Genomic DNA, 24,773 nt, shown 5'->3' on the forward strand with positions numbered 1-24,773 from the left:
ACAACATTGCTGCCAGCTTTAGGCCATGAAAGACCAAAGACATCTCGGGTTGGCTCAGCAGGCTGGCATGAGGGTGAGGGGAACAACACGGGTATCTCAAGTCCCTGGCCCGTGCTTCGGTCCACTGGCCGCACTCCTCAGCCCCACAGCATGCTCCAGCTCTGCCCCGCCATGTATTACGGTCCAGATTCCCAGCTGCTGTGACCCGGGTTTATTCTACTGACCTCAGTGGAACTGGCCCCATTTACCAATCCCGGAGGATCTTGCTTTTTCTCTCTAGAGAAACAGAGTGGGAGTATCTTTTTCAGGGCTGCTTCAAAAAGCGAAGCTGTAAGGCCATGGTATAACATGGTACGGTGCTCTCAGAAGAACTCACAGCCAAGAAAAAGCCCACATCATTTCAGTTCCTGCATAATATTTCTATATTTGGGGTTTCTTTGATGAATGTTACAGCAGGTCTTCCGGAGGGCTGCACATCCCCCTACCTCAGATGCACGCTTTTGAGAGTCGGCTTTTTGTTGGAATTCACGCAGGCAAAGCCCTTGTAAAAGAAAAGTCCTTTAAAAATGTTGTTTATTGCTTATTCTCCAGGGAGCCAGTTGCCTGCCAGTAGAGGCCGTGCTGATTTCAGGCGAGTCGAAAGACTGGAGCAAACACGGCTCGGTCATGATTCATACCCAGGCTCGGCTGTTTTTAGCTGGTTTAAATTACTTGCAAGCTGCCAGACATTGTTCTCGGAGCTGAATAGCGCTCGGCTGCGGTCTCAGCCCCGGCAGGAAAGGTTCGCGTCCTGTTCCGCCTCTGATCAAACGAGTGCCAGGATGTCTACAAGAACAGCCAGAGCGCCGCAAAATCTTTCCCCTCTCCTTGGGCTCATGCTGAGAGGGTGTCAATAAACAAAGGGGGAATAAACTGGTCATCTAAAGGAGAGATTGATTAAAAATTGCAGGGAAATTACACCGGTTTTCATCCGCTGACATCTGGTCCTCTTTGTTAGGAACTTTGCTGAAGAGAAACTAGTTTATTTGATCTATAATATAGGGTCAAGTCCAGCCAAACTCCCACCCAAGGTCACTCAAGGCTGGCAAAGACTAAGATGGATGCTGATTTGAGACTTCAGGATTCTTTCAGATTTGTGTTTTTCAGCAAGAAGGTTCTCCAGCAAAGACAAATTATTTCACCCAATCTGTGGATGACAGCACTTCGGCAGTAAGCCCTGTATCTGTGACGTGAAGTAGAGCTGGCTTATGATGATCAGATTGGAAAGTGGTGCATTTCTAGTATATGAGAAGCTGGGATAGGAAGACTCCATTTTCTTCAAAAACTTCTACTTTCTTGGTGGGAATATCCATCCTTTTGTACAGAACCAGATCCATCAGGAGCACCAGCTGTATGTATCCTGAGTTTTAACATGCCCATAACCAATGATGTGCTGTTATCCAGAGTTTTCGGCACATCAATTTGTAATTTCTTTCTACGTTGAACGGTCTCACACTACAAGCCAGATAGTTAACACTCTGCGATGAAACCTGAAGCCTGGATGCGCACCATATGCTCTTGCATAGCATCTGCGCTATCTTCGGCATCAAATTTCAACCTCACAATGCGAATGTTTGGGATGGATGAGATGTCAGCAAATGCAGGGCTTGGACCTGACCTATTTGCTCCCAGAGCATTGCTAGCAATATTAACAGAGTACTGCAGTGAACAGAAAAACTGGTTGAAATCACTTTGCCATCTTTTGGCCAGCAGTATGGCATTATCCGTGGGGAGGATTTGCCTGTGTTTGGAAAATTACTCCATTTCTGATGCTGTGCCTCATACAGCCAGAGAGTTAATATTACATGTAACCCATTAGTACACCTGCCTATCTTCCAGTGTTATCATTGAGGTGGGAAGGAGCTGCCACAAGCCTTCTTTGCTTCTGTTGGCTACATCAAAGTGATTGACATTATTCCCTTCCTGTGTTAAAATTCCTCAGGCACTGATTTATAAAAATACCTATGTTGCAATCCGACAGCGCCGCATTCCTCGCTCCTTAAGGACAGGCTGCCTGGCAAACTGTCTCAGTCGTGGTTCCGGGCAGGAGCCGTCTTCGTACAAACTGCTCAGGACTCTGTTTGCTGTGCGCTCGCTCTGCCTAACCCCCCTCTGAAAGATGTTTGCAGGGAGAGGTCCTTCTCTTCTTGAGGCTAACAACCCTTTTCTTTTCCCCAGAGGTCAGGATTTCCACATTTTGGACCGTTCCCCTTGTTCTCTTCTTGATTCTCACTCTTTGGGCCACGTTTCTTTCAAGCTCAACATCTAAACCTGGTCCAAAACTCCAGCGCGGGCTTGGCTATGATCAGGCAAAACTGGTATGGTAGTCCAGGCTGCGTTCCTGTTTACACACCCTGGTATAGTATCTGCCTTATTCACAGCGTAGGGCATTTGACTCATGCTTCTGACTGCCCATAACTTCCTGATCCTGCTCCTTAATCTACCGTTTCCCACCAGTATTACTACAGTTAATTACTCTCATCTAGATTAATTCTTTGCAGCCTCTCTTGCCCAGACCTTCTCTCAGTTTTTCCAATGATACTATGAATTTCAGCCCTGTGCTTTTCCATGTTCCCAGACCTTCTCCTCCAGGTGGGACCTGCAGATTTTTCTTCGTTCCAACATTTGTGTCACTAAACAACTACTTATGGTCCTGGACCTACGGTAGGAATCCAGGCTTTCAGCTGGACAGTCGCTCTAGTAATGTCTAAATAAGCAGGTTCAAACTCAGCCATGTTGCTTTAGCTTCTTTATAAAGTCATGAGAAGACTCATCGAAAGCCTGCAAACTTTCCCTCACTCTTCTAGATCATCATAGCTACTACTGCACTATTACTAGATATTTCCTAAAAAAGGTAGCCGCTTCTTTTTCTTCCTGATTTTGGAGAAGCACCTAAAAATATGACTTAAGCACACCCAAGGCAGCTGACAAATGAAACATGTAAGGCAGGATTAATGAAGAACAGAGGAAAAACTAGAGTGACATCTATTTTAGTGTCAACATTGAAGTGCAGAGCAATGAACCCCACTGCTAGCAGCTGGGCCATTTCGGTTCTTTACCACTTGGTTGCTCAGTTGGACAGAGTGGCAGGGTTTAGCCCAAGAAAAAGGTCAACTAGAAATTGCACTTCTCCTTTCTGGCCACACGATGTACCCATCACACCACGAACACCCTGGCCGGACCGCCAACAGCAGGAGACCCAGTCACAAAGGCAGGTTTTTCAAGCTTCCATATTCCCCCAAAGCATCTCCTTACCTCTGTCCAGGCCCTCTAAAACACCCACACAGCTGCGACTCAGGGCTAGGTCCCGTGGTGCGGAGCGGGATGAATGGGATGGAGTTGGTGTGGTCCAGAGGCTTCGCCTTTCTTCTTGTTGGATAAAGGCGACGCATTGCTGTGAAATAAAAATAGGAGCCAGCTGGTCAAGAGGTGGTGGCAGTTTTCGATCAATGTGAATTATAACGGGCAATGAATAATCGGGATTAATTTTACTTTTTAAATGTGAGATTTTACTGCTGCTTTCAGTGGGGAATGTGAGGGATTTCTTTTTCATTCTAATTGCCGGGATGTCTTGGCCCTTTGTCATTGGTATGTTGTTCTGAGCAGGACCGAGAGGCTCTTCAAAACCAGAGCTGGGATCTGCAGGGACCAGTCATCAGCGCAGAGATTTGTAGAAGAAATATTGGGACTGGTATGAATTAAAATCTGTTTATGTAAGCATCAGAAGAAATAGCAGAGCATGGGGGTTAAGAACAGCTTGTATTCATAACAAATGACACCATTCCCAGCAAAAAATTGGAGACAATGTTGTTTTTGTCAAGCCCAGGAGGTCTGCACACCGATAAGACCATAGGACACACCACTCATTCGTGAAAGACCCTCCTCTCTGATAACAGGAGGATGGCAGCATATCACATCTCCCACTCCTTCCCCTGGCAGCCTAGCAGGAGGAGAGACTGCAGCAAAGGACCACCACAAGACAACCTACAGATTCTTAAAGATTATTAAAGAACTGTCCCAAAACCGGGAGGTTTAGTGAAGATTTGACAGCCATCATCCCTTGTTGTGTATGTTGCACGGAAGGGATTGGGGCCAGACCACTTGAACAACCATGTCTCATTGCTTGTGAGGGTGAATGAATGAAATCTATAAGAGAATGAGTGCGGGCAGGTAAAATCAGCTTAAAATGTAAATAAATACCATATTCCCCTTCTGTAAGATCTATACTGAGTTTGGCCACACCGGTTTCCTACCTCAACAGGAATGGTACTGCTAACAGGACAAAGCCCAGTGCCTTCAGGATGCTCAGTGAGTCAAATTACTTGAGCCGATTAACGATGCAGTACCAGGGAAGTTTAATCTTAACGATTTGACTGCTATTGGTTGGAACCTACTCCGTTTGCAAGATTCAAGTTGCGAATGTTTGTAGGCCTCCCCCAAACTCTAGTACCTGTAGGCATCGCCACCTAATTATACTGTAGCACACTATGATGAAGGGAATCCAGATCGGCCTGATTGTGTACATGTTTTAGTGACACAGTAATTACAGTAATTTACATTGCATTGCTGATCACTATCCTGTAGAGAGGGTGAAGTCCTGTTACCCAAGCCTGTGGAGTAGCTTTGTGTTGCGTCTCTGGTCCTAGATTTCAGAGCCAGTTTGTAATTTGCCTGGTCCCTGGCATATATTTTGACAAACCCAACCCTTACGATCGTGAGGATAACTTTTAAAATGTGGAAATAAATTCCAGCTGCTATCTTACTTGCCCAGTCTAAAACCACAGGTATCTTCCGTAGCAGGATGGCTCAACTCTGACATCCAAGATGCAAGAACTTGCAAGAACAGCGTTAGCTGTAAGCTCACCAAGTTATTTTCATGCACATCACAGCTCACGAGACTCCCAAGAGGTACAACGTACTTGTACGTCCACTTGAATGCTCATAATGGGAAGATAGCAGAGATTTGATTTTCAACAAGCTAACATCAATCTGTGTATTTGGAAGATGACCTGTTAGCACAGCTTTACCACACAACCTGTTCGACCCAAACCATTAATTTCACAGCAGAACAAAATGGTGTTGTCTTCCGTTTAACTAACTCACAAAGCACTGCCCTATAGTTATATCTATCTTTATCAGACAAACTGGGGATTAAAAAAAAAAAAAAAAAAGCAGCAAGGACTAATCCGCTCCTTGGCCATAATTGGATTTCCTCTGCAAATATTAAGTTACAACAATAGCAGCGGCTTTTGTTAGAAATTTATTTTTAAATGCTTTTCTTCATGTGAACTAGACAAATGTGTGTCGCCTGCCTAGAGCTTTTCAGAAGGAAGAAGTGTGGACCATTTCCCCAAAAACTCTATTCCTCTTAAAAACAGATGAAATTACTAAGAAATTGAAAAGCATATGGCCAGATTGGTAGGAGGTGGTAGAAAAACAGAATACAGTAATTGAACTTTAATTAGAACTTCTTCCAACTTCTATTTCTTTGTTGAAATATCGTAAGAAACTTCATCTATTTATCTGTAATAATGCCTACCAAGCTCTAATAATGTCAGGCTTGAGTCAGCTGGGACTCAGTGTAAAGCTTGACTCAGTTCTCATTAAAGACAAGCAATCATTCCACATTTTTCCATGGGTCTCACAAAGCTTCATGTGTTTCAAACGGTGAGGCACCGCAGCTCTGACAACCACCACTTACCTCAGAAGATTTCCGAAAACCTGCTTGTTTTAGGCAGCAGCCACCTCTGTATCCAAAGCTGACATTTGAATGGCTAGGGGCTAAGGTGCCCAAGAGGACTTCTTTATTAGCTCGCTGGTCTAGTGTTCCTCCAGGTATCTCCTCGGGGTTTCAGCTAAGGAAGCAAGAAGACAAAGACACAACCATGGGGTGAGAGAAGTTTTTTGGAAACCACCACATTGATGGTTTCATAAAATTCCCATACCAAGACACAATACCAGTCACAATTTGTAAGTCATGCACAGGCAGGTCCTAATTATATTTCTGTCTTCCGGTGCCTGCAATTCTTGCAAATTTTGCACCCGGGTTTATTAGTTCTGGGACCAGAATTTAATGCTTGAAACTAACGAAACTACACTTATGCAGTAGATTTTTTTCAGGATTTGTGATATTCTGCATTGGTCATCTCAGGATAAAGTCTACCCTGTGGAGACGTATGAGCTTTTTATGGAAAAGCTGTATCAAAACCACTTTGATAGCAAACCGAAGCCCTCAATTCTGGAACCAGCACTCTGCTCAGACTGAATGCGCGTGTCAAATGCAAGATTACCCTGAACTTACCAGTCCTGTTGCCTACTGCAAAGGATTTGCTGGATGATTTCTCCCACTCCTCAAGCTTCCTGCGGGGAACAAAGTCTGTTTGCTTGGCAGAATAGGAAGCAGGTCTGTCTGTCAGCTCTTGTGCTCCGCTATGGCACACATCAATAAAAAATACGTACTAATCTGGGCTTTCCCAAAGCCCCTTTAGAACTGAATACCTGTGCAGAGGGCTTGGAGAAGTGCTACCCTGTGTAGGCTTGCCCTGGGCTCCAGGGGAAAGGGTTAAATGGAGTGATATGCTGATAATCAGTGACACCGGCATGCCGGCAAAGGGCACAGGTCTGGGAAAGTGGACCCGAATACCAAGTTACACAATTCTCATTCAGGGGCATTTCGAAAGGAGTTGCAGAGAGCTTGCCAGCTGCTCAGGCAAGGTTGATCCAGCTAAAAGGCTAGGTCTTCTCCAAACAAAGATGGAAACGTGAATTCTATTCGGGGTGATTTTTATTTCAGATTGAAAAGCTACACAAAGAGAGAACGAATATACATTGCCATGAGAAAAGAGAAAAAGAGAGAGCATCCTATTGTGTCACCCTCCTAATACAACAAACCATCTCAACCTGAGCCACAGGACTGTTTTCTCCCTCTCACAGGCAGGGAGAGTTTTTACGCCGAAGGGTGCACTACGCAGTAAACATCTGCAATATCTACCCCAGGGTCACACACCCGCAGACACAGCAATATAGTCTTTTTTTTGCACATGTGCGTGAACATCTGTTCTTGGTAGATAATAAAAAGGCTGATACAGAGTCACATAGATCAAACCCATAGCTTTAAAACAGGAACAGTTACAGATGTTCACAAAGATCAACACACCCATATGGCACACATACTTACTCAATGGAGTGGTTACTCTAAGCACTAGGTTTTATCTGAAGGCAGATACCTTTGTATCAGCGATACTGGATTGTACTGGAGCAGATGGCAGTGAATTTCAGAGTTCATCTGTCTGTCATTTTATTAAAGTAATTAATCAAATGGCTTAGCATATAAAAATACAAGAATCCTCCCTCCTAATTAGAGCAATTTGTGTTCATGTAGAAATAAAAGCACACACACGCATACACACACCAGAGGCAGGATTGCTGACAGAGAGCTTACAGGATAAAGAAAAGAAACTCACTTTCCCCGTCCCACACCAGGACATCACGTTCTCCCTCCTGTCTCCAGGGATAATGGAGTCTCTCACCTTTGGTGCATAGTTATATTTGAAAGCCAAACAGCAACTTTGAATTTGTCCTGAAAGGAACCAGGACAAGGCACCTTTAAGGATAATAAGGCAGATCGTGTACCTCTGCTGCAGAGACTCCTTATGCCTTAGGGGTGGTCCTGCTGTCCCTGAATCTAGAGGGATTAATCAAAATCTAATCAAAATCTTCACCCTCACAAAGCGGTGAGTGAGTCAGTCTCTGTTTGCCATAAACAAGAAGCAATTCAGAAAAAGAGGCTCATCTCCCATTAGCAGAGGTACGCTCAGCTATTTGTAGTGCTACGCATGGTCTCCATCCCATACAGCATGCTTGTGGATGACCTTACAAAAGTGTAGCCAGGATAGTGACAGAGAAAGTCTAAGACTATATTCTTAAAAGACTGCAATATTCAGGGATGGCAAACACATTACCTCCACGCTGGTCCTCAGGGAAGTAATGTCAACAGGACATCTATTGTGGGGCAGAGCAGGGAGGCAGTTAGGGCTGGGCTAGCTTGGTCACAATTATTTTGACTTACTAAGTGTAAAAGGTCATTAAGGTATTGCCTTAATGAAGTAGGGTTTTCTTCAGCCCAGCCCCTCCTCCAAAGTTGAAGCTATGTCTTCATCCCCTCATAACAGGATGTGAGACATTCTATGTCCTCACATGGGACTAGAATATCTTTAAGTTTAATCTATGTACTATAGGAGCCTGGTCCTGCTGGGATCTGGGCAGACGCCAAGGACCACAGCAGGCCCTGCAAGAGGGATACAGAGAAGGAAAACCCATCAAAAAATGAGGAAGCTTTGCTTCTGCATCAACGCTGACCATCTAGAAAACACATTTTTCTTGCGGGAGGCATGTCATAAGAATAGTGTGAGCATGTAAAATGCCTCTAGTTATAGCCAACAAGTTTTAAAAACGTCCCTTTACTGCTGCTTTACTGAACAGCGTTGTTATCAGAAGGAGCAAGTGAAAGCTATCCTAAGGAACTTCTAATACCGAATTTCTTGGTCTTTGTGGCTTAAAACCACACTGTTAACTTTGCGTTACAACAGGGTTGGCTCAAAATTAACTTCCTCACGCTGGTTCCTGTCGGTAGGCCTGCTTGCCTTGCAAACAGCATCTGTGGCCTTGGGAAAGACAAGTATAAATGTTTCTTGCGCAGGACTTCAAGTTAAGAGCAGTTGGCCTGCCGAAATGTCCACAGCCCTCACCTCCTGCTCGCACAGAGATCAGCGGTTAAATCCAAATGAGATTTCGTAGCTGCTGAGGATGATACATCTGCTGACACTGAGATAGAATTTGATAAATAACCATACTATGAACTCTTCAATGAAAAAGAAATTTTCTTTTTCCTTTTCTATTAAAAAAATCCACCCTAGAGGGAAGATAACTCTCCTCCTTCTACACTTCTCCCCTTCCATTCCTCCAAAAAGAGAAGTGATCATCCTCCACTAACATGCTATTAATACTCTGGTATCAATACTCAAATATATTTATAAACCCCTAGATGTTAATTTTTTTAGGTAGGTGATACTTATTAGCCAAGAATGAACTTGGCTTCAGGATTTGAGGTTGGCTCCTAGCCTGCTTGATGATTCTTCGTGTGACTCGAGAAAGTGTTCTTTCACCTTTTTCCGCGTGCATTCACTTCTGCAGCTGTGAAATGGTGCCTGCTGGTCACAAATGTCTGTAAAGACCCCATGCGGAGAATGAATACCATGTTAACATTAACTTCCCAAGCCGGTGCTCAGATGTGAGGACAGAGGGCTACAAGAGCCAAATAAAGCTCTTGATCACTTCTCGTCAGACTTAAAATATTCAGTGGCAACTGTCTCAACGCGTTGCACAATGTCTGGAAAAAGTTTCAGATCATTTACCATACCCTTTTCACTCCTCCCTGAAACCGAAGCAGCAAGTGAATATGGCTTTCATCAATATGCTCGCATAGATAACAAGGTCTTCTTTGTCCTCGGAGAATAATGGCTACCATGCATTTATCTGAGCGGCATTTGTCCTAGCTATCCAGCAAGGAGGAATGTGGGTCAATCCCTGATCCAGAGCTGTACCGTTATTTCTCTGTGGTCATGGCTAGCAGCCAGCAGCAGCTTATCAGAGCCCCACGCTGGCGCACCACGTGCTTCGCTGTTGCTCAGTGACGATGCGCTTCAGAAACAGCACTCGGCGTCTGCCTCTCCCTGCAAATCCTGGCCACTCAGCGGGCAGGGATTTGCCTTGTCTCTGTTACATGCTGGACAAATGCCTGCAGTCTTTTTGATGCTATCTGTATCAAAATGCCAAAGAAAAGATGCTTTCTTCAGTGTTTTAGCTTCTCTATCCACTTGCTTAGCCTGTCCTCTGTGATGCTCCCCCTGCAACCTTCCAGCTCTTCTTTCTTTTTCTCCACCTTTTTGCCCGTACTGCCAAAACAACTTGTTTTTTTAGTTGAAAAGCTCTTTTTCTTCCATTGAAACTAGACAGAAACGAAGCTGTCAAGGCTCCTAATTTAAATGTTGAATCCACGGTGACGTCTGTTATTTTACCTGAACCTAAGCTTTCATGGCACCCCAGGCAGAGATGGAAGGAGGCAGATGAAACAGGGCACTGTGCCCGCCCTCACTAAATCACGTCCGCTTTTTGAAATGCGACTCACTGACACTAGCTCCCTGCTTTTCCCTGAGTTAGTCCAGCAAATCCATACGTTGGATCTCCTTCCTGTCAGTCATTCATACTCTAGCTCAATGCAACTCTGACTTCATGATGCATACTTAAATTATTTGATTCCTTTCAGATTTTTGAAAAGTTCGTTATTTTTTAAGATTTAGTGGACTGTGTCTTAAGAGTGCTTTCCCAACACTGCGACTCACTATCCTCCACACAATTGCCTGTGAGAGACAGGTAAGTATCTGTCAACTTAATTTACAGAAAAGGAAGCACAGACAGAGGATTTATGTGGCCTGCCTAATTCTGTGCTGTTCATCAGTGACAGGATCAGTCATTACAGGCAGGTCTGCAAGTGATTATGAACTGCCATGGCCCAGTTAAAAATCAATGAAGATGTGACATTTTTCCTTTTGTGAGAGTTTGTCTTTTGGTCCTTTGACTTTCTACCCGAAGTCCATTGCTCACTGCCTGTGGGAGGGTCAGGGGAAAAAAAAAGATGATTTCCAACAGGAGGATGCTTTCCAGTGGCTGCAGAAATGTGCTGTGCTAGCAGAGGACCAGAGTGAAGATTCAGCCTGGATCGTTGACCAACACCACAAATCTTCGCAGAAAGAGGTGGTGGTTTTGTACCTTTTGCAAGCTCTCGAGGACATAACCTACAACATATGGCAGGGTCACAAAGATACCAGGGCCTTTGACTTGACTGAAAGAGGAACTGCCTAAACGCCTCAGTTTTCATTATTGCTGCTGTAAAATATGTAAAACCACAGGAGAGTAAGTCTAAGAATGGTGACACCGGGTCATGTCCATCTCTTGGCACTGGCCGCAACAAACGTCCAGGGAAGAGTACAGGAACAGAGCAAGCACATTATGAAACCTTCCTGCCCCTCATACTGTCCCCCCAACTTCTTGCCACCTCCAGCTCAGGGCATTGCCTCTTCAGGCAGTAACAGGGCTGCCCAGAAAAGACAAAGCAGAGGTTGTTTCACCAACTGATTTGGTACTTTGGCTGGCTCCACATTTCTGTTATGTCCAAAGGACAGAGTCGTGTTTGTCACATCCCTGCAGGGGAAGCCCTGGCTTTGGCCCTAGTCTGTTTTCAACACAAAAGCCATCCTGATTGCAAAAGACATCCCCAGAAGGGTTTAAAGTCCTTTCCAATTACTGAATCTTGTAGTGCAATTACCAACAAACCAGCCGAGACCCAGCTAAAGCTCAGTTCCTGGGAATAACGGGTCTTTACTGAAAATATCCTAATAGCAGCCAAGTGCTGGCACCCTCCGTCCCTCACTACAGCTTTTCAGGCATCTATAGCCACATCTCACAGCACAGAACAAGCACCTTTCTCAGGATGAGAGACAGATACTGCTCTGCACTCTCAGAGCAACTCTTTACATTACTAAGTCTCACAAACCTCTGGTGAGTTAAGGACAGGAGCAAGGCAGAATGCAAACTACTTTCCTAAGGATCAGCTGGAGCCCTCGAAACTTTGTCCACTCTCCCATTTATACCTGAGCCATCGATACATAAAAACAGCATAGGGCATTCCAGGAAACAGGGTGAGATCAGGCAGTGACGGATAAAGCACGGAGTGCAAAGCCAATCCTGGAGAAGAAGAAATAAAAAGATGGTCCAAAAGACAGCCAAAGAAACATCACTGAAAAAGACAAGGTAAAAGTGGAAAAATAAATGGCATCACAGACTTGCAGACTCTTCTCTTCCATATTCCCATATCTTTCTCCCAAAAAGCAATCGCTGTACTAGAAGGTAGGATATGAGCGGTTTGTAGCCTGCTTTCCTAAGGAGAGAATTTGTACCTTCCAAAAAAAGATTAAAACCAAAAAGAAAAATAGTGTTTTCTAGGTGGAATTTATTTCCTCTTGAAAGAAAAAGCAACTGACTAAAGGTTTCCAATTTACAGTCATGTTGGGAGAACATAAACATATGTCCAGTCAAGAGACATTGGAGTTAAGTACCATACCAGCACCAGATTTGTGGAGTGCCTGGGTGAGAGCAGAGCAGGTACTACCGGCTGCACCTGCACTGCTGCTGAGCACCCTCTAAGCCTGTAGCCTCTTGGAGTGAGGCTGCACGGGGACCCGAAATAGGAAGCTCCCAGTGTAACACATTGCACTGCAGGTCGAGGAAGGCATCCAAAATGCATATCCGTCAACAGCCCTTTCATTTTTCTCCCAGTGGCCTTACCTGAAGACCTTGACCACTTGAAGCAAATGGCAAGTCTTCTATCTCATCGGGCTTTCAATCAGAATTCACGTTGTTACAAGGGCAGTTGTTGGAATGTGCCACATTTTTTACAGTCCAAGAGAATGTAACATTGGATCTTTTACATTTGTACCTTAAGAAAAAAGATCTGAAGCCAGGTAGAGAGCCCTAGAAGATGCGGCATGGCCAACGTGAGGAATGGGAACATCACAGAAAAACAAGAAATGTAATTTCTGACACAGATGATACAGAAAAGACCAAGATGTCTTTGTGGGTGTTGGTCTCTTCTGCCAAGTAACAAGCGACAGGATGAGAGGAAATGGCCTCAAGTTGCGCCAAGGGAGGTTTAGACTGGACATTAGGAAAAATTTCTTTACTGAAAGAGTGGTCAGGCCTTGGAACAGGCTGCCCAGGGAAGTGGTTGAGTCACCATCCCTGGAAGTATTTAAGAGACATGTAAATGAGCTGCTTAGGGACATGGTTTAGTAGGCATGGTGGTGTTGAGTTGATGGTTTGACTCGATGATCTTGGAGGTCTTTTCCAACCTTAATGATTCTATGATTCTGTGAAGATGATGTTCACACAAGCAGTAGTTACCCAGCGTTCCTGTTTCCATGGAAAACTCTGGGATCGTTGCTGTGCACGAACAACAAAAGAACTGGCACCTTTGCAAGTCTAAAGTAGGGCTTCTGTAAGATTACAGATTTCTGGCAGGTTAAGACCTGAATACTCATAGTTCATATAAACCCTATGGCACCTGTTTCCAAGAGGAGTGTTAGATTTCCTTGGTTAAATTCCTGCTACGACAATGATTTGACCTCCTTAAATCTGACTGCTCTAACAAGCTTTACATGGGACATTGATGCAAAACGTGGTAATCCACTAGCGGGGACTGGGAGAGGCATTCTTCAGCAAAGACTTTGAGCTTCTGCACTGCTATTAGAAAATACTAAGACGACTCTGAGGCTTTAATTCACCATTTCCTGGGATCTACTGTCAGAAAGAATGTGCCACAGCCTATAGCACGCTGCTACAAGGACAAGGCACATTCAAGCTGCAGCACCACAGGGAAGAAAGATCAATACAGCAATGGCAAGGTGCTGCCTGTGAGGAAGCCCAGCCTTTGGACTTGCCCAGGCGAGTACTTTTACCTGTGGCCAACAGCAGCTTTGGGGTGAAAAAAATAAAAATTGAGAAATGTTCTAGTCTGAAATGGTTCTGTGATGCTTCATGGGAATTGTCATTTGAGTGCTGCCTGCTCTCATGTCCTGATCCCAGCTGCACGTGTCATGGTGAAGGAGAGCATCAGAGGGACTAAATCTCTGATGGAGGATAAAATACAACTACAGAACCCAGGCACAGGGAACAGTCATGATTTTCAGCTTCCTTGAGACATCCATATACTCCTTTAAAATCAAAGTATTTGGGGTTTTGGTGCATTCAGATTTTTCAAAGAAATACTTAGACTTAAAAAAAAAAGAAAAAAGAAAAAAGGTTTTGTTGAGAACCATTTTTACAAACCTCCAACATTTTTCAAAACACCTCTTATTTGTTGACTTTCATTGTCAGCTACAAAGTGCGCTTTTAGTTTCCTGAGTTGAAAGGAGTTGGGAGGAAATGCAAAGTTTCAGTGGGTCTTGATCTGCTAAAAATGAAATAATAAATACTGGGCAAAGGATATCCCTAGAGAATTGTGCTTGTCTCCTTCCATTTTGAAGATGAGCCAAGGAATGACCAAATTTTGTGGACATGGTTATAAACAAACTGGTTAAAAAGAAACTCCACCTGCAGTTTCTCTGTGCGCTGACTAATCCTTTCCTACTTCGATTGTTTGCATAGCCCTGCTGCACACGATTAAACAGCCAGTAATGACGCACTCACTGTGTTTTCCCTCAGAGGTAGTCACATCTCATTCTGAGCGTCTTTTTGCAAAATTAATTGTGTCCCTTTACCAGGAAGGATGCTTTGCAAATGAAGGCTGCTGCTGCTATGAAATGGAGCTGCCTCTTCCTAGTGCCATGATCATAAACATCAGGAACTGGATATCTTTCCAAGATAGCTTCCTCTGAAGCAAGAGAGGAGAAAGAAAAAGGGAGACTTAGCATTACTTCATATCAAAGCTAAGTGTAAATACATATTGCTGAATTAACAGTGTGGAGACTGACCATATGCAATCATCTTGCTAAAGTAGCCAAGGGAAAGCATCACAAGTCCAGGCAAAACTTGGCATATGCACAGCCATAATTTTCTAACTATTTGCTGTCCAAAAAGCCAAGATAAATCAACAGGATCTTTGCAATGAGTTTGCTGGACTTTGTTCAGGTTTGGGGTACAAATTCAGGAAGTATGTTGTAAAGGAAAAAAGTCAGAATCCAGAAGCTTTTGGCTCAGCCCCAAGCAAAGGTTACCATCTGCTAGTAAGTATTACCCTGGCCCAGCACCACCCAGAATTACTAAATGTAAGCTGCTGCCGGAAGGACATTTATAGCAGGACCAAACTCCTAGCAGGAACAGGTATGCAGCTGTCCCAACACACAGAGATCACTGAACTACACAAGGTTATAAACTCACCTCTTCTCTTCCCCTTTCAAGCCAACACTCAGACTTGCCTGTCGTCAGTTCCCACATGATGTGTGTTCAGATTTTTTCCTCCCCTGTTCAATTTTGCTGGAAGAGGAATATGACTTAGCTTGTTTGGACTGACCCATTAAATAAACATGAGCAGGACATGGCGTGCTAGCAAAGGAGCATGTGTATTTTCATGAAGGGAACTGACTTCTTGATTTCTTGATGTTGCCACAGGCAAGCCTCTTTCAGACATATTTATGCTGGAACAGACTCTACATTTTTTTCAGCCCCAGAGGGATTACTTTAACAAAATTTGTGTTTCCTCTGGATTTTTTCCTTAACAGCTTGGTTAGAGGAAAGGAGAAAACCAGTCCTTGATCTGCATGAACATCTCCTATGTTTGGTCCCAAAGTTTGGGAGTTACTCACCAAAAGGCAGGAAAGCTGCTATGAGCTGCAATGCAGTGAGGGAATGGAACAAGGGTCAGACCCTTATTAGCTATTAATTCAGATATGAAACAAAAAATTTTAAAAAAAGAAAAAGCTAGTTTTCAGGATATATTTGACATTTTTAAGGGATTGGAGAACAGGAGAGGAAGGGGAGTGGGAGAAAAATGTTGCTTCATATCTTGTCTGTAATGGTTGGTAAGCGTTTCCAGGCCAGAAACTAAATTTAAGCAACATTTTCACCCACTCTGGAGTTTCTAGACTGCATCTCCATTCAAACAGCAGCACAATAAGCTTACTAATTTTTACCTACAAGAAGCACGTAATGGGTTTGCCTGCTTCCCCATCTCCAACCCATATGAGCCTTTGCTAACAGAAGTCTTGTTAAACCAGAAGTCTCAATAGCATTGTTTTCACATACATGTACATGTGTGTGCACGTGCAACACATATACATGTATACATATGAATTATCAAAATACTATTATAAAGCAAGTGTTCTTTCTCAACACCCCTTCTCTGCCCACCCCACCTCCCTCCCCTTCCCCAGGCCAGCGTATTTCGAAACAGACTGGAACTGAAAGCTTTCAAGAGCCATCCAGTCCTTGTTAGCACTGCAAACGTCTAGGTGCGTTAACAAGTCCCCGGTCCACCTCTAGGACGCGTGTTGACGAACGGCCTAGTTCACAATACTGATTCCTTGGATTCAGGGTCTGCTGTACTGGTTGTATTGGAGACTTGGTTTTTGTGGGTTACCAAAGGCGATGTTTCCCCTTCAGACTTGCTGTTAGCAACTGCTTCTACGTTGACTTCCTTTAGCTCCTGCTCTTTGTCTTTCTTTTCTTTTTCATTCAGGTAATTAAGAATGCCCGCTCCTAGGGCATCTCCTTCCACATTCACAACTGTGGTGGTTCGGTCCCTGGTTAAGATCAGAAACAAAAAACAAAGCAGCAGGCTTTTAGCTTAAGAGAGTTACAACACAATAAGGGGAGCTGATTCACCCCTGCTGATCCACTAACATCAGTGGAGCTAGACAAGGGAGATGTTGTTACCATAGGTATTTTCCACAGAAGTATCATCACTATTTCAGAACCAGCACTGGAGCTGGTTTAAGGTCAGCCCAACTGTTTACTATCAGCTGGTTCTGGTCTCTCAGTGGGTTGCAGCAATGATACTACTCTTTCTCAGGCATCCTTCTTTTCCCAGCCCACCTCCTTCCTCTCCCCCTTCCCCAGGCCAGCATTTTTCAAATGCGAGTTCAGTGCACGAACTTCATTTGGGCTTATCCAGAAGGTGAATCAGAGCACCCAGCTCTCATTTTTAACTATAGAGACTTGTACCTTAACCCAAACACCTACTTAAGGGGTCCGTGCAAAAGCAGGCAGAATGACTGTGTTCTCTGGATTTCTTGCTAGTAGCACCTGTCCTAATCTTTGGTTCTACAACTCAAAACTACTGTGTCCCAGGGTCTAAAGGAGGCGGCTTACAGGTCATAAAGAAGAACAATTTCCTCATGTGCCTTTTGAGACTTCTATTAGTCATTCAGCAGTCTAACTTCAACATGTGCTCAAACTTATAACTGTGGTCCTCTCTGGTAATTAAATGGCTGGCATTAAAATAAGACACGGGACTCTTCCCTCCCTCCTTCCCCCTTTTGTCACCACAAGGCTGAATTCCTTGACTAGAACAACAGCGTTGACCAGAGAGGGATGCTACATATTTTGAAACTAAGGCTGGCAAGCCCGGAGTGAAAGGAAGGGCAAGCTTTTCACTCTTCCCTCCAGGCACTTGTGAGTACAGCTTGTGGAAAGCACAGCTACTACTGTAATCCCTAAGGAAGACAGGATACAAAGAGCTAGCCACTGCTTTGCCTGTCTCTCCTGTCCTTTGGAGGTGGCTGATCCCCAAGAGATGACAGCAAGAAAAGGTTCGATGGCCCTAATGAAGCTGTAGGAATATGATTATGCTCCACAGACATGTATGATGTGGGAAGGGAAGGAGGTAATACAGCTGCCGCCTTCCCCAGCCTCTGGAATTCAAGAGTGTCCTCAGGCATCCTAATTTCCACATCTGCTGTGGAAGTACACATCTATACAGAAAGGCTGGTGTTTCCAAAAGCAATGAAGAGGGATTATGTACAGTCTAAACCAGGAACTGCCCAGAAACCCACCAACTGGAAAAAAACCCCAATGGGATTCAGATCGCTTGACCTATACTGACCAGTCATTTCAGCCCACTACCCAACTTCAACCAGATGGCTTGAAAGCAGATTATGCTTTTAAATTATCAGATCATGCTTACTTCACTAGCATTTAAACTCTAAGCATGCTGTAATTCGTAAGTGCTCAGAGAAATCCTTCCAGCTTGATTTTCTAGTATTTGAAGAACAGCAGCCAGCCAGGCTTGTTCAAGGAAAAGCGGAGACACCCTTTTCCATGGGGCTCATCTAAGCTATAAGGAATCACCTGCACGTGGCATTTACACTTATGCACTTGTGGCTGGGTCCCCAATACTTAAAACAAAACAAATTTTCTAGGTTTTCCTTAATCTAATTTAGGTGGTACAGAAGGTAAATTTAGTGTAGTTACGTCCTTGTTAAGGCCTAAGTGGTGAGATAAGCTCTTCCAAACAGAGCTGGACAAGGAGTTAATCCCTCATGTTTCAAGGAGGGGAACGGCTCTTAAAAAGAAGAGAAGGAGCTGAGCAAAGGTCTGACCTCTTATTTCTTTCCCAGAAGATGGAAAGGAAAGGTGGTAATACTATGTACTAAACTTGTGCCGCCCAGCAGCGTGTTCCAGCTGTGACACTGCCCAGAGCTGTGATGAGTGCCACAAACCCTCTGTGTCCCTGCCCTGCCAATGGGTGGCACCCCTCTGTGACGCTTATGTTGGTGCTTTGACCACTCTTGAACTATAAAAATAGTTCAAACAATAGCTGACAACAGCTTCTGATGGAGACTCCTTCCCACATGTGACCAAGAAAGCTTTCCACCACTATTCAGACTCAATTTCCTTTTTCCCCCCTTCCCTCCTAGTGTCCAACTAATTTCCAGCAATATCAACATCTTCTGAAGAAACTTTTAACAATCCTTCTAAAGGGAATTGAAACCAGGAAGAAATACGTTTCAATAAAGACTGAGTAAAAAAGCTGAAGAGGGATTTTAGCATACTAACTGCTTTAATTGAGAAGGGACTACCTTTTCCATTATCTGTCAAGAGTTACCTGTCCTGTAGGCAGCCATTATCTTGTAGGGTTTTATTTTATACTGCACTACTTTGACTGCCCTGCCCCATGTTTCCAGCTGAACATGCCACATGTCATGCAACAGCAGATAGATGTGGCCTAAAGTACTTACACAATCCAGTCCACCGCTAATATCAAGGAGAGATCGTTGGTCGGAAGTCCAATGGCCTCCAAGATGATAGCGATAGTGAGGACTCCTCCGGCTGGGACCCCAGCTGCACCCACGCTGGAGGCAGTAGCTGTCACACTGCAAATCAATTTGGGTACCCAGTTAGCAGGAGCTCCACAGCACTCCTCTTCTACACTTACATCACACATTGCCCCACTATGGGAATTGTAAACAAACTCTACAGCACGGCACACACAGATCATTTGCTTCCCAGGCAAACCCTTTCCTGCCTGCTGATGCAAAGTAATGGGTACAGAAACAGTTGCTCAGCAGACATCCCCAACAGCTACCAAGGCAATGGCTCTGTGTTTAATACCATGATCGCCTTTTCAGAAAAAAAACCAACCAACACAACTATATTCTGCTGCCTCACCAATATATCCATTTCCAAGTCATGTATCAGTTCAAATATGCTGAGTACATTACATTCCTAGCCCCAAATGTATAAAGGTAAACTCTGCCGTGCAGGGTACTGTCCCTTCTCTGCGTCTCATTTGCACTCAAACACAGACCCTAAATCAGGAGCTGGAAACCTGCGGTGCATGTGCTATAGACATGGACCACACATCTTTTCGTGTGCAGATGTCTACAACTGAGTTTTCCTTAGGCTATCACTGCATAATCCTCAGGCCTGTGTTAACACCTGATTCACTAAGAGTACCTGAAAGGCTAATTTGGCCATCCGCAAAGAAAATAATGCCCCAGCCCTGCCTTAAATAGACAAACAATATACTGGGAAATGCAATAAGGAAGCAAATAAAACTTGGCCAGGGAGGGTAAAAAAATGCCAGGAACCTGCCCAAGGAGGCATCTGGTGTATACAGCTATGGCTTCTTAGCACAGTGAGGGGCTAGAACTCCTTGTAGGATCCTCACTTAAGAGATTTTGAGAAGGGAAATGAAGAGAATGACACTTCACGGGATATGGGACGTGGGAGGATATTCCAGGCATGGAGGGGAGAGAGTCCTAGAGGAGGCAGGACTGAGGTGGTGGATGGGTAATGGAGCAAAGCAGCCAGGAGGGAAATGATAATGAGTCTGACCTGGGAAGCTAGCGATGCGATGGTAGGAAGGGCAGAGGTAAGCAGGAGCAGAGTCTTTGGTATGAAATTGATACATAAGGAACTGAGGAGCTGGCAGGAGGATTTTCTAAGACATCCAAAGGGGGAATCGGGGGTAGCTTTCTGGGTAGAGCAGCATGCCTCAATTACCCAGCTTAATAGTGAGTGGAAGGTGGGAGAGTGAGATGCTTAAGGAAGGAGAGGAATTTCATGTGAGAAACAGCTTTAAACAGCTCAAAGTCTGTTTCAGAATTCAATTACCCCTCCCAGGTTCTACCTTTTATTAAATCGAGATTCTGGCAAATCTTATAAAGCTTGAAAAACTCCATCCTTTAATCACCCTATAATTAAGTTTCATAGCAGTTTGCAAGCTTTAGGTCAGAGATGTGGAATGCAAACTGCTAGCTATTAACAGAGAGACCACAGGCTTGAATGTGTCTGGGGGCCAGAAGGATGTGGTTGCAATAGCAAGCAACTTACAGAATTGTGAAGATTTGCCCAGGGTTGAGGTCGACATTGTTCAGCTGAGCAATAAACACAGCTGCCATGCACTGAAAAATAGCAGCTCCATCCATGTTTACAGTCGCCCCGATAGGAAGGATAAACCTGCTGATCCTCTTGTCGACTCCATTGTTCTCCTCAATACACTTGATCATCGACGGGAGAGTGGCTGAGCTAGAGAGAGAGAATAGGGAAAAATCAAACACAAAGCATCAGAGTGCAGTGAGTGGAAAGTCAATGTCTCATGGCTTTCATGTTTCTAACATGCTGCAGACAGGACTGTCAAGACAATGATGCCATTTTATAGTACCTCTCTGTCATGATAGCAATGGGGGACCTTTCTTGTTGGTCTTGAGAAATAGTATTTAATAATCTGCTTCCATCCAGAAATAACTGATAAGGACTCTAATCTCCCAGAAGCAAGAACTCATGACTTAACACAGTATGCAGGGCTGCGGAATGATCAAGTCTAAAACCACAAAAATACACCAATAGATGCCAATATAAACACAACATATGCACCAGCAATCTCTGTTAATATTGTACTAGTACCTTCTCAAATGAACAGAAAAATAATAATTAAAAATAAAAAAAAAAAAATCACTGTTGGATTTATTTCTTGCATTATAAATCACATGGTTTTATTCATAAACCCTCTCCTACTTAATATAGTTCAGCTCCTGTGACAGACATGCATCTACTTTTGGAGATGACCTGAAATGATTTTATATAGTTATGATATTTGACCAGGTGTTTGCCCCTTGAGAAAAGTGTAAATGACATGCTTGATAGTTTGGTTATGACAAATAAAAGCTGATCAGGACAGATCTTTGAAATCAATAATGTTGAGTCCCTTTACACTAACTAATAAGTCTGCTTTGCTCCTGGAAAATTAGTCTAAACTTGTTTCAGATCCTTCTGAACTTGGAGAACTGAACTTCTCAGGACAAAGTCCCTCACTGCTGACCCTCACTTTACTTAAAATTGAAAGGACAACTGGCAGGATCTTTTTAAGGCAAATACTTTTACCTCTTCCCCAAAAAATTTCCAACTCGGCATTATGCTACAGTCCCAATATCTTGAGGAATTGTTTTTAACAACTAATTACCAGTATGCGCTGTGTGGCAGGCTGCTGACAGCAGTGAGACTCTCTAAGCTCAGAAGACTCTTTTTGCAATCTCAGAAACAATATTCACACCTAAAACTCAACACAGTTTGGTGTTGGGATATAACCAGTTTACAGTGACAAATATAACCAGGCTATAATCCCAAAAGCAGCACAGAAACTCACCTGGAGCAAGTGGCAAAAGCCGTAGCAAGCGGTGTGATAAGTCCTAAGAGAAAACGATACGGATTTTGACGTGTGGATGCAAAATAAATAAGCGGCAGAATGATTCCTCCATGGATGAAGTGGCCCAGAATAGAGGCGAAGATGTATTTTCCCAGACTGGTCACCAGAAGCACAATATCTTCCATTTCCACAATCTTGCTCCCAACAAGGAACATAATGCCAATAGGTACATACCTGCGTAAAGAAATATTGCCTGTCATTAAGTACAAACAAAAAGCCTTGAAAAATATGCCATTTTCCGTCCTGGAGATAACATTCTTCTAAAGAATATGCCGCTCCTACTGAAGGGTAGCGCCTTATTCACCACACACTCAGGTTAAGCAAATTTGGAAGGCCTCTCTAATACTCTTGCTTGGTGGAGGGCAAGCAATCAAACTGAAAAAGCTCTGTCCACGTAGGCCTTCAAAGACACAGCTAGGAGAGTGCTAAAGGGAAGCCAAGCAGGAAGCAGAAATGCTGGCAGAATCTATCAGGACAAGACACCAGTGTGGAGTTTTAGTCCCTCAGGGAGGAAGGCAGGCAAAGACCTAAAGCTAAAGTCACTGCTGAAGGGACGCCAGACGGTAGGAAAGAAAAAGGAGCAGTATCGTGTCACTGGAGCAGAGAAAGGGGTGGAAGAGTAGGATCTTACACATGCAGTGACTACCAGCAGAAGTATGAAGTTAGGTCATTAAAATGGTAGACATACTGGGTGCCAACATATTCAGTGTAGGAAAGAAAAAGCTATGCCCATACCAGAGAGCTCAGCTAAAGGCTGCTGATGCACGTGCCAAAGATAGCAGTTAACTCTGCTATTTGCCTACAAAAGGCTAAGCTAAATGATCAGGCTTCCAGAGCTTCCCTCAAGCCAACAGCCACGTACACATACATTCCTATGCCTCCTATCTAGAAACATGCCACGTCTTAGGACATCAGCATTTGTTTGAGGTTTCCTTTGTCAGGAACACTTGGACCTGCTCCCGGGGAAGGGCCACCTGCGGGCTACAGCCACACCTCTGGTCCCAGTAGTGTAGCTGGGAACAGCCCTGACAAGGCAGAATTGCCCTTGCACCTGCAGCACAACAGCTAAATGAACTGCAGGAATCACTTCAGGCCCAGGGTCAGTTCCTTTGAAGCTCTACTTGGGATGTCTGTGTCTGAGTATCTCTGCTGATGCTGTCCATGCTCCATCCATTTCTGCTTCTAAGATTAAGAAATACTAAAAGATCACCCAGCTCTCCAAAACCCTGCCCATGTGGCACACATGTAACTACAAAGGATCTGCCTGTACTTCTCAGGAATAAAGAATGTTTATTCTCCCACTGTCCCCTCCAATCCAACGTCCATGTTCAGAGAAGCTGATCTGTGGAGTCAGGACAAACTTCAGAAAGTTTGGTTAAGCATGCAAAGATTTGGAAAGGTGGGCAAGCCTTAAGGTTGCCCAGATCACTCACTTCTTCCTAGCCTGCCTCTCCCTCAGTGGTTCTGCAGGAATGTCCTTATGTCCCAGCTCAATGTGAGCATCCTCTCTCCGTCCTCCCTTGGCCAAATCTCTAGTGGGGCCTGTTCAGCCTTCCCCACTTAGCCTCTGCTGATTCTGTGACATACTGCCTTTGAACTACGTTTCTGAGCACCCCGATTAGCCAGATCTAGTTGAGCCCCGGTCCTGCACAAGCTCTGAAAACTGAACACTGGATTCAGAGCTGAGACTGGATCCGTCCCCTTGAAAAGGGAGGCTGGAACTGAAAGTTGAGACCAAAGTGCTGCTAAACATGAGAGCGGCTGTTGAATGGGACTAGATATGACCTCAAGCTGCCTTTTCTCTTGGTAGTATGATTTCACCCATTCCAAAGTATCCTTTGGGAAGTACATGCAGCTTGACAGATTTTGAATAAATACCAGGATGACACAAGAACCTTAAGGAAGGAAAGAGAACAAGTAAAGCTACGGTGCACTGCAGTGTTAAGAGTCAGCTGTGGACCCGATAATCCACAAAGTAAAGGATTATATACCAACTGATTGGCTTGAAGTGTTAGCAGTGTAATCAGCTGAATGCAAGAACTGCCTCTTATCAGTATTCAGTGTCCAAGGAATTACACTCAAGAGTAAAAGACTTAAGCTGCTTTGAGACTTTGAATTTTTCAATCCCTTATGACAGCAACTAATACAGAGATCTGCCTGTGTAAAATCAGGTGTTTTGTTAAAACCTTTCTACTTCTTAGGGGGGAGGAAAATAGTAGGAATGAAAAATGCAGGATGAAGGGAGAAAAAATACCTCCGCTAAGGTAAGCTTATAGCTTTTCCAACAGCTTTGGAAAGGGAGTGAGAAATGTCCCACTGTTAATTTGTTAGCTAGCTGTCCTTACGAATATTTTTATCTTTGCATGTGAGGTATTAGTACTGTTGGTTTCACAGGAGCAGCCTAGATCCAGCCAGCTGCACAAGAACAGCCATGATACTGCTCTGAGGCCCAGATTCATCCCACCTGACAGAAAACCCAGTCAGGAGGCTGGTCCTACCCCAGCTTAGGTGGTCTGAACAGCTCTCTAGAGGTGCCTGCCTCCTCCAACGCTGGTTTCTTGCCTAGTGAGAAAGTTCAGTGCGCTCCAGTTCCTAACATACAGACTTTTTTTGGTGCCAAAAGCTTTGTGAGATCAGTCAGAGCAACATTCACCCCATAAACATGTCTGGACTCCAGGGAAGTAAGTGAAATAATGGATTTGCTCATTAATAGGCAGGAGACCAAATAAACAATCAACTTTAGGAAATACCTACTCTCAGGGATGTGAAATGGAAGAGAGAAGCATCTCTGGAGAAGCAAGCACAAACAAGAAACAAACAGTTGATGGCTCTGCTAGTAACATTAGTTCCTGCTTCACCCAAGAAAATGAAAGAGATCTTAGAAGAGGAACAGAGATTTAAAGATCCACTGTATAACTGAGGCTCTGCTGATAACAACGACAAAACACTCAATAGCCAGCACTACTGTTTCAGCAGG

At 44.1% G+C, this 24,773-nt stretch overlaps 1 protein-coding gene across 3 annotated transcripts in view; it reads right to left on the reverse strand.

The window, feature by feature from the left end:
* Positions 1 to 15,627: 15,627 nt before the first annotated feature.
* SLC1A4 (solute carrier family 1 (glutamate/neutral amino acid transporter), member 4) overlaps positions 15,628 to 24,773 on the reverse strand; it is an 18,026-nt gene continuing 8,880 nt past the window's right edge. For 2 of the 3 annotated variants that reach the window (XM_009574237.1, XM_009574236.1), the window contains 4 exons: positions 21,737 to 21,970; positions 20,425 to 20,619; positions 18,828 to 18,962; positions 15,628 to 16,391 (listed from right to left, as the gene is read on the reverse strand). In XM_009574237.1, the coding sequence (XP_009572532.1) occupies positions 16,157 to 16,391; positions 18,828 to 18,962; positions 20,425 to 20,619; positions 21,737 to 21,970 (799 nt within the window). In that variant the 3' untranslated portion in view covers positions 15,628 to 16,156. The remainder of the gene's footprint in view (positions 16,392 to 18,827; positions 18,963 to 20,424; positions 20,620 to 21,736; positions 21,971 to 24,773) is intronic. The other variant, XM_009574235.1, reaches the window with a different exon arrangement.

This window comes from Fulmarus glacialis, unplaced genomic scaffold, assembly GCF_000690835.1.
Source record: "Fulmarus glacialis isolate BGI_N327 unplaced genomic scaffold, ASM69083v1 scaffold10443, whole genome shotgun sequence".
Classification (NCBI taxonomy): domain Eukaryota; kingdom Metazoa; phylum Chordata; class Aves; order Procellariiformes; family Procellariidae; genus Fulmarus; species Fulmarus glacialis.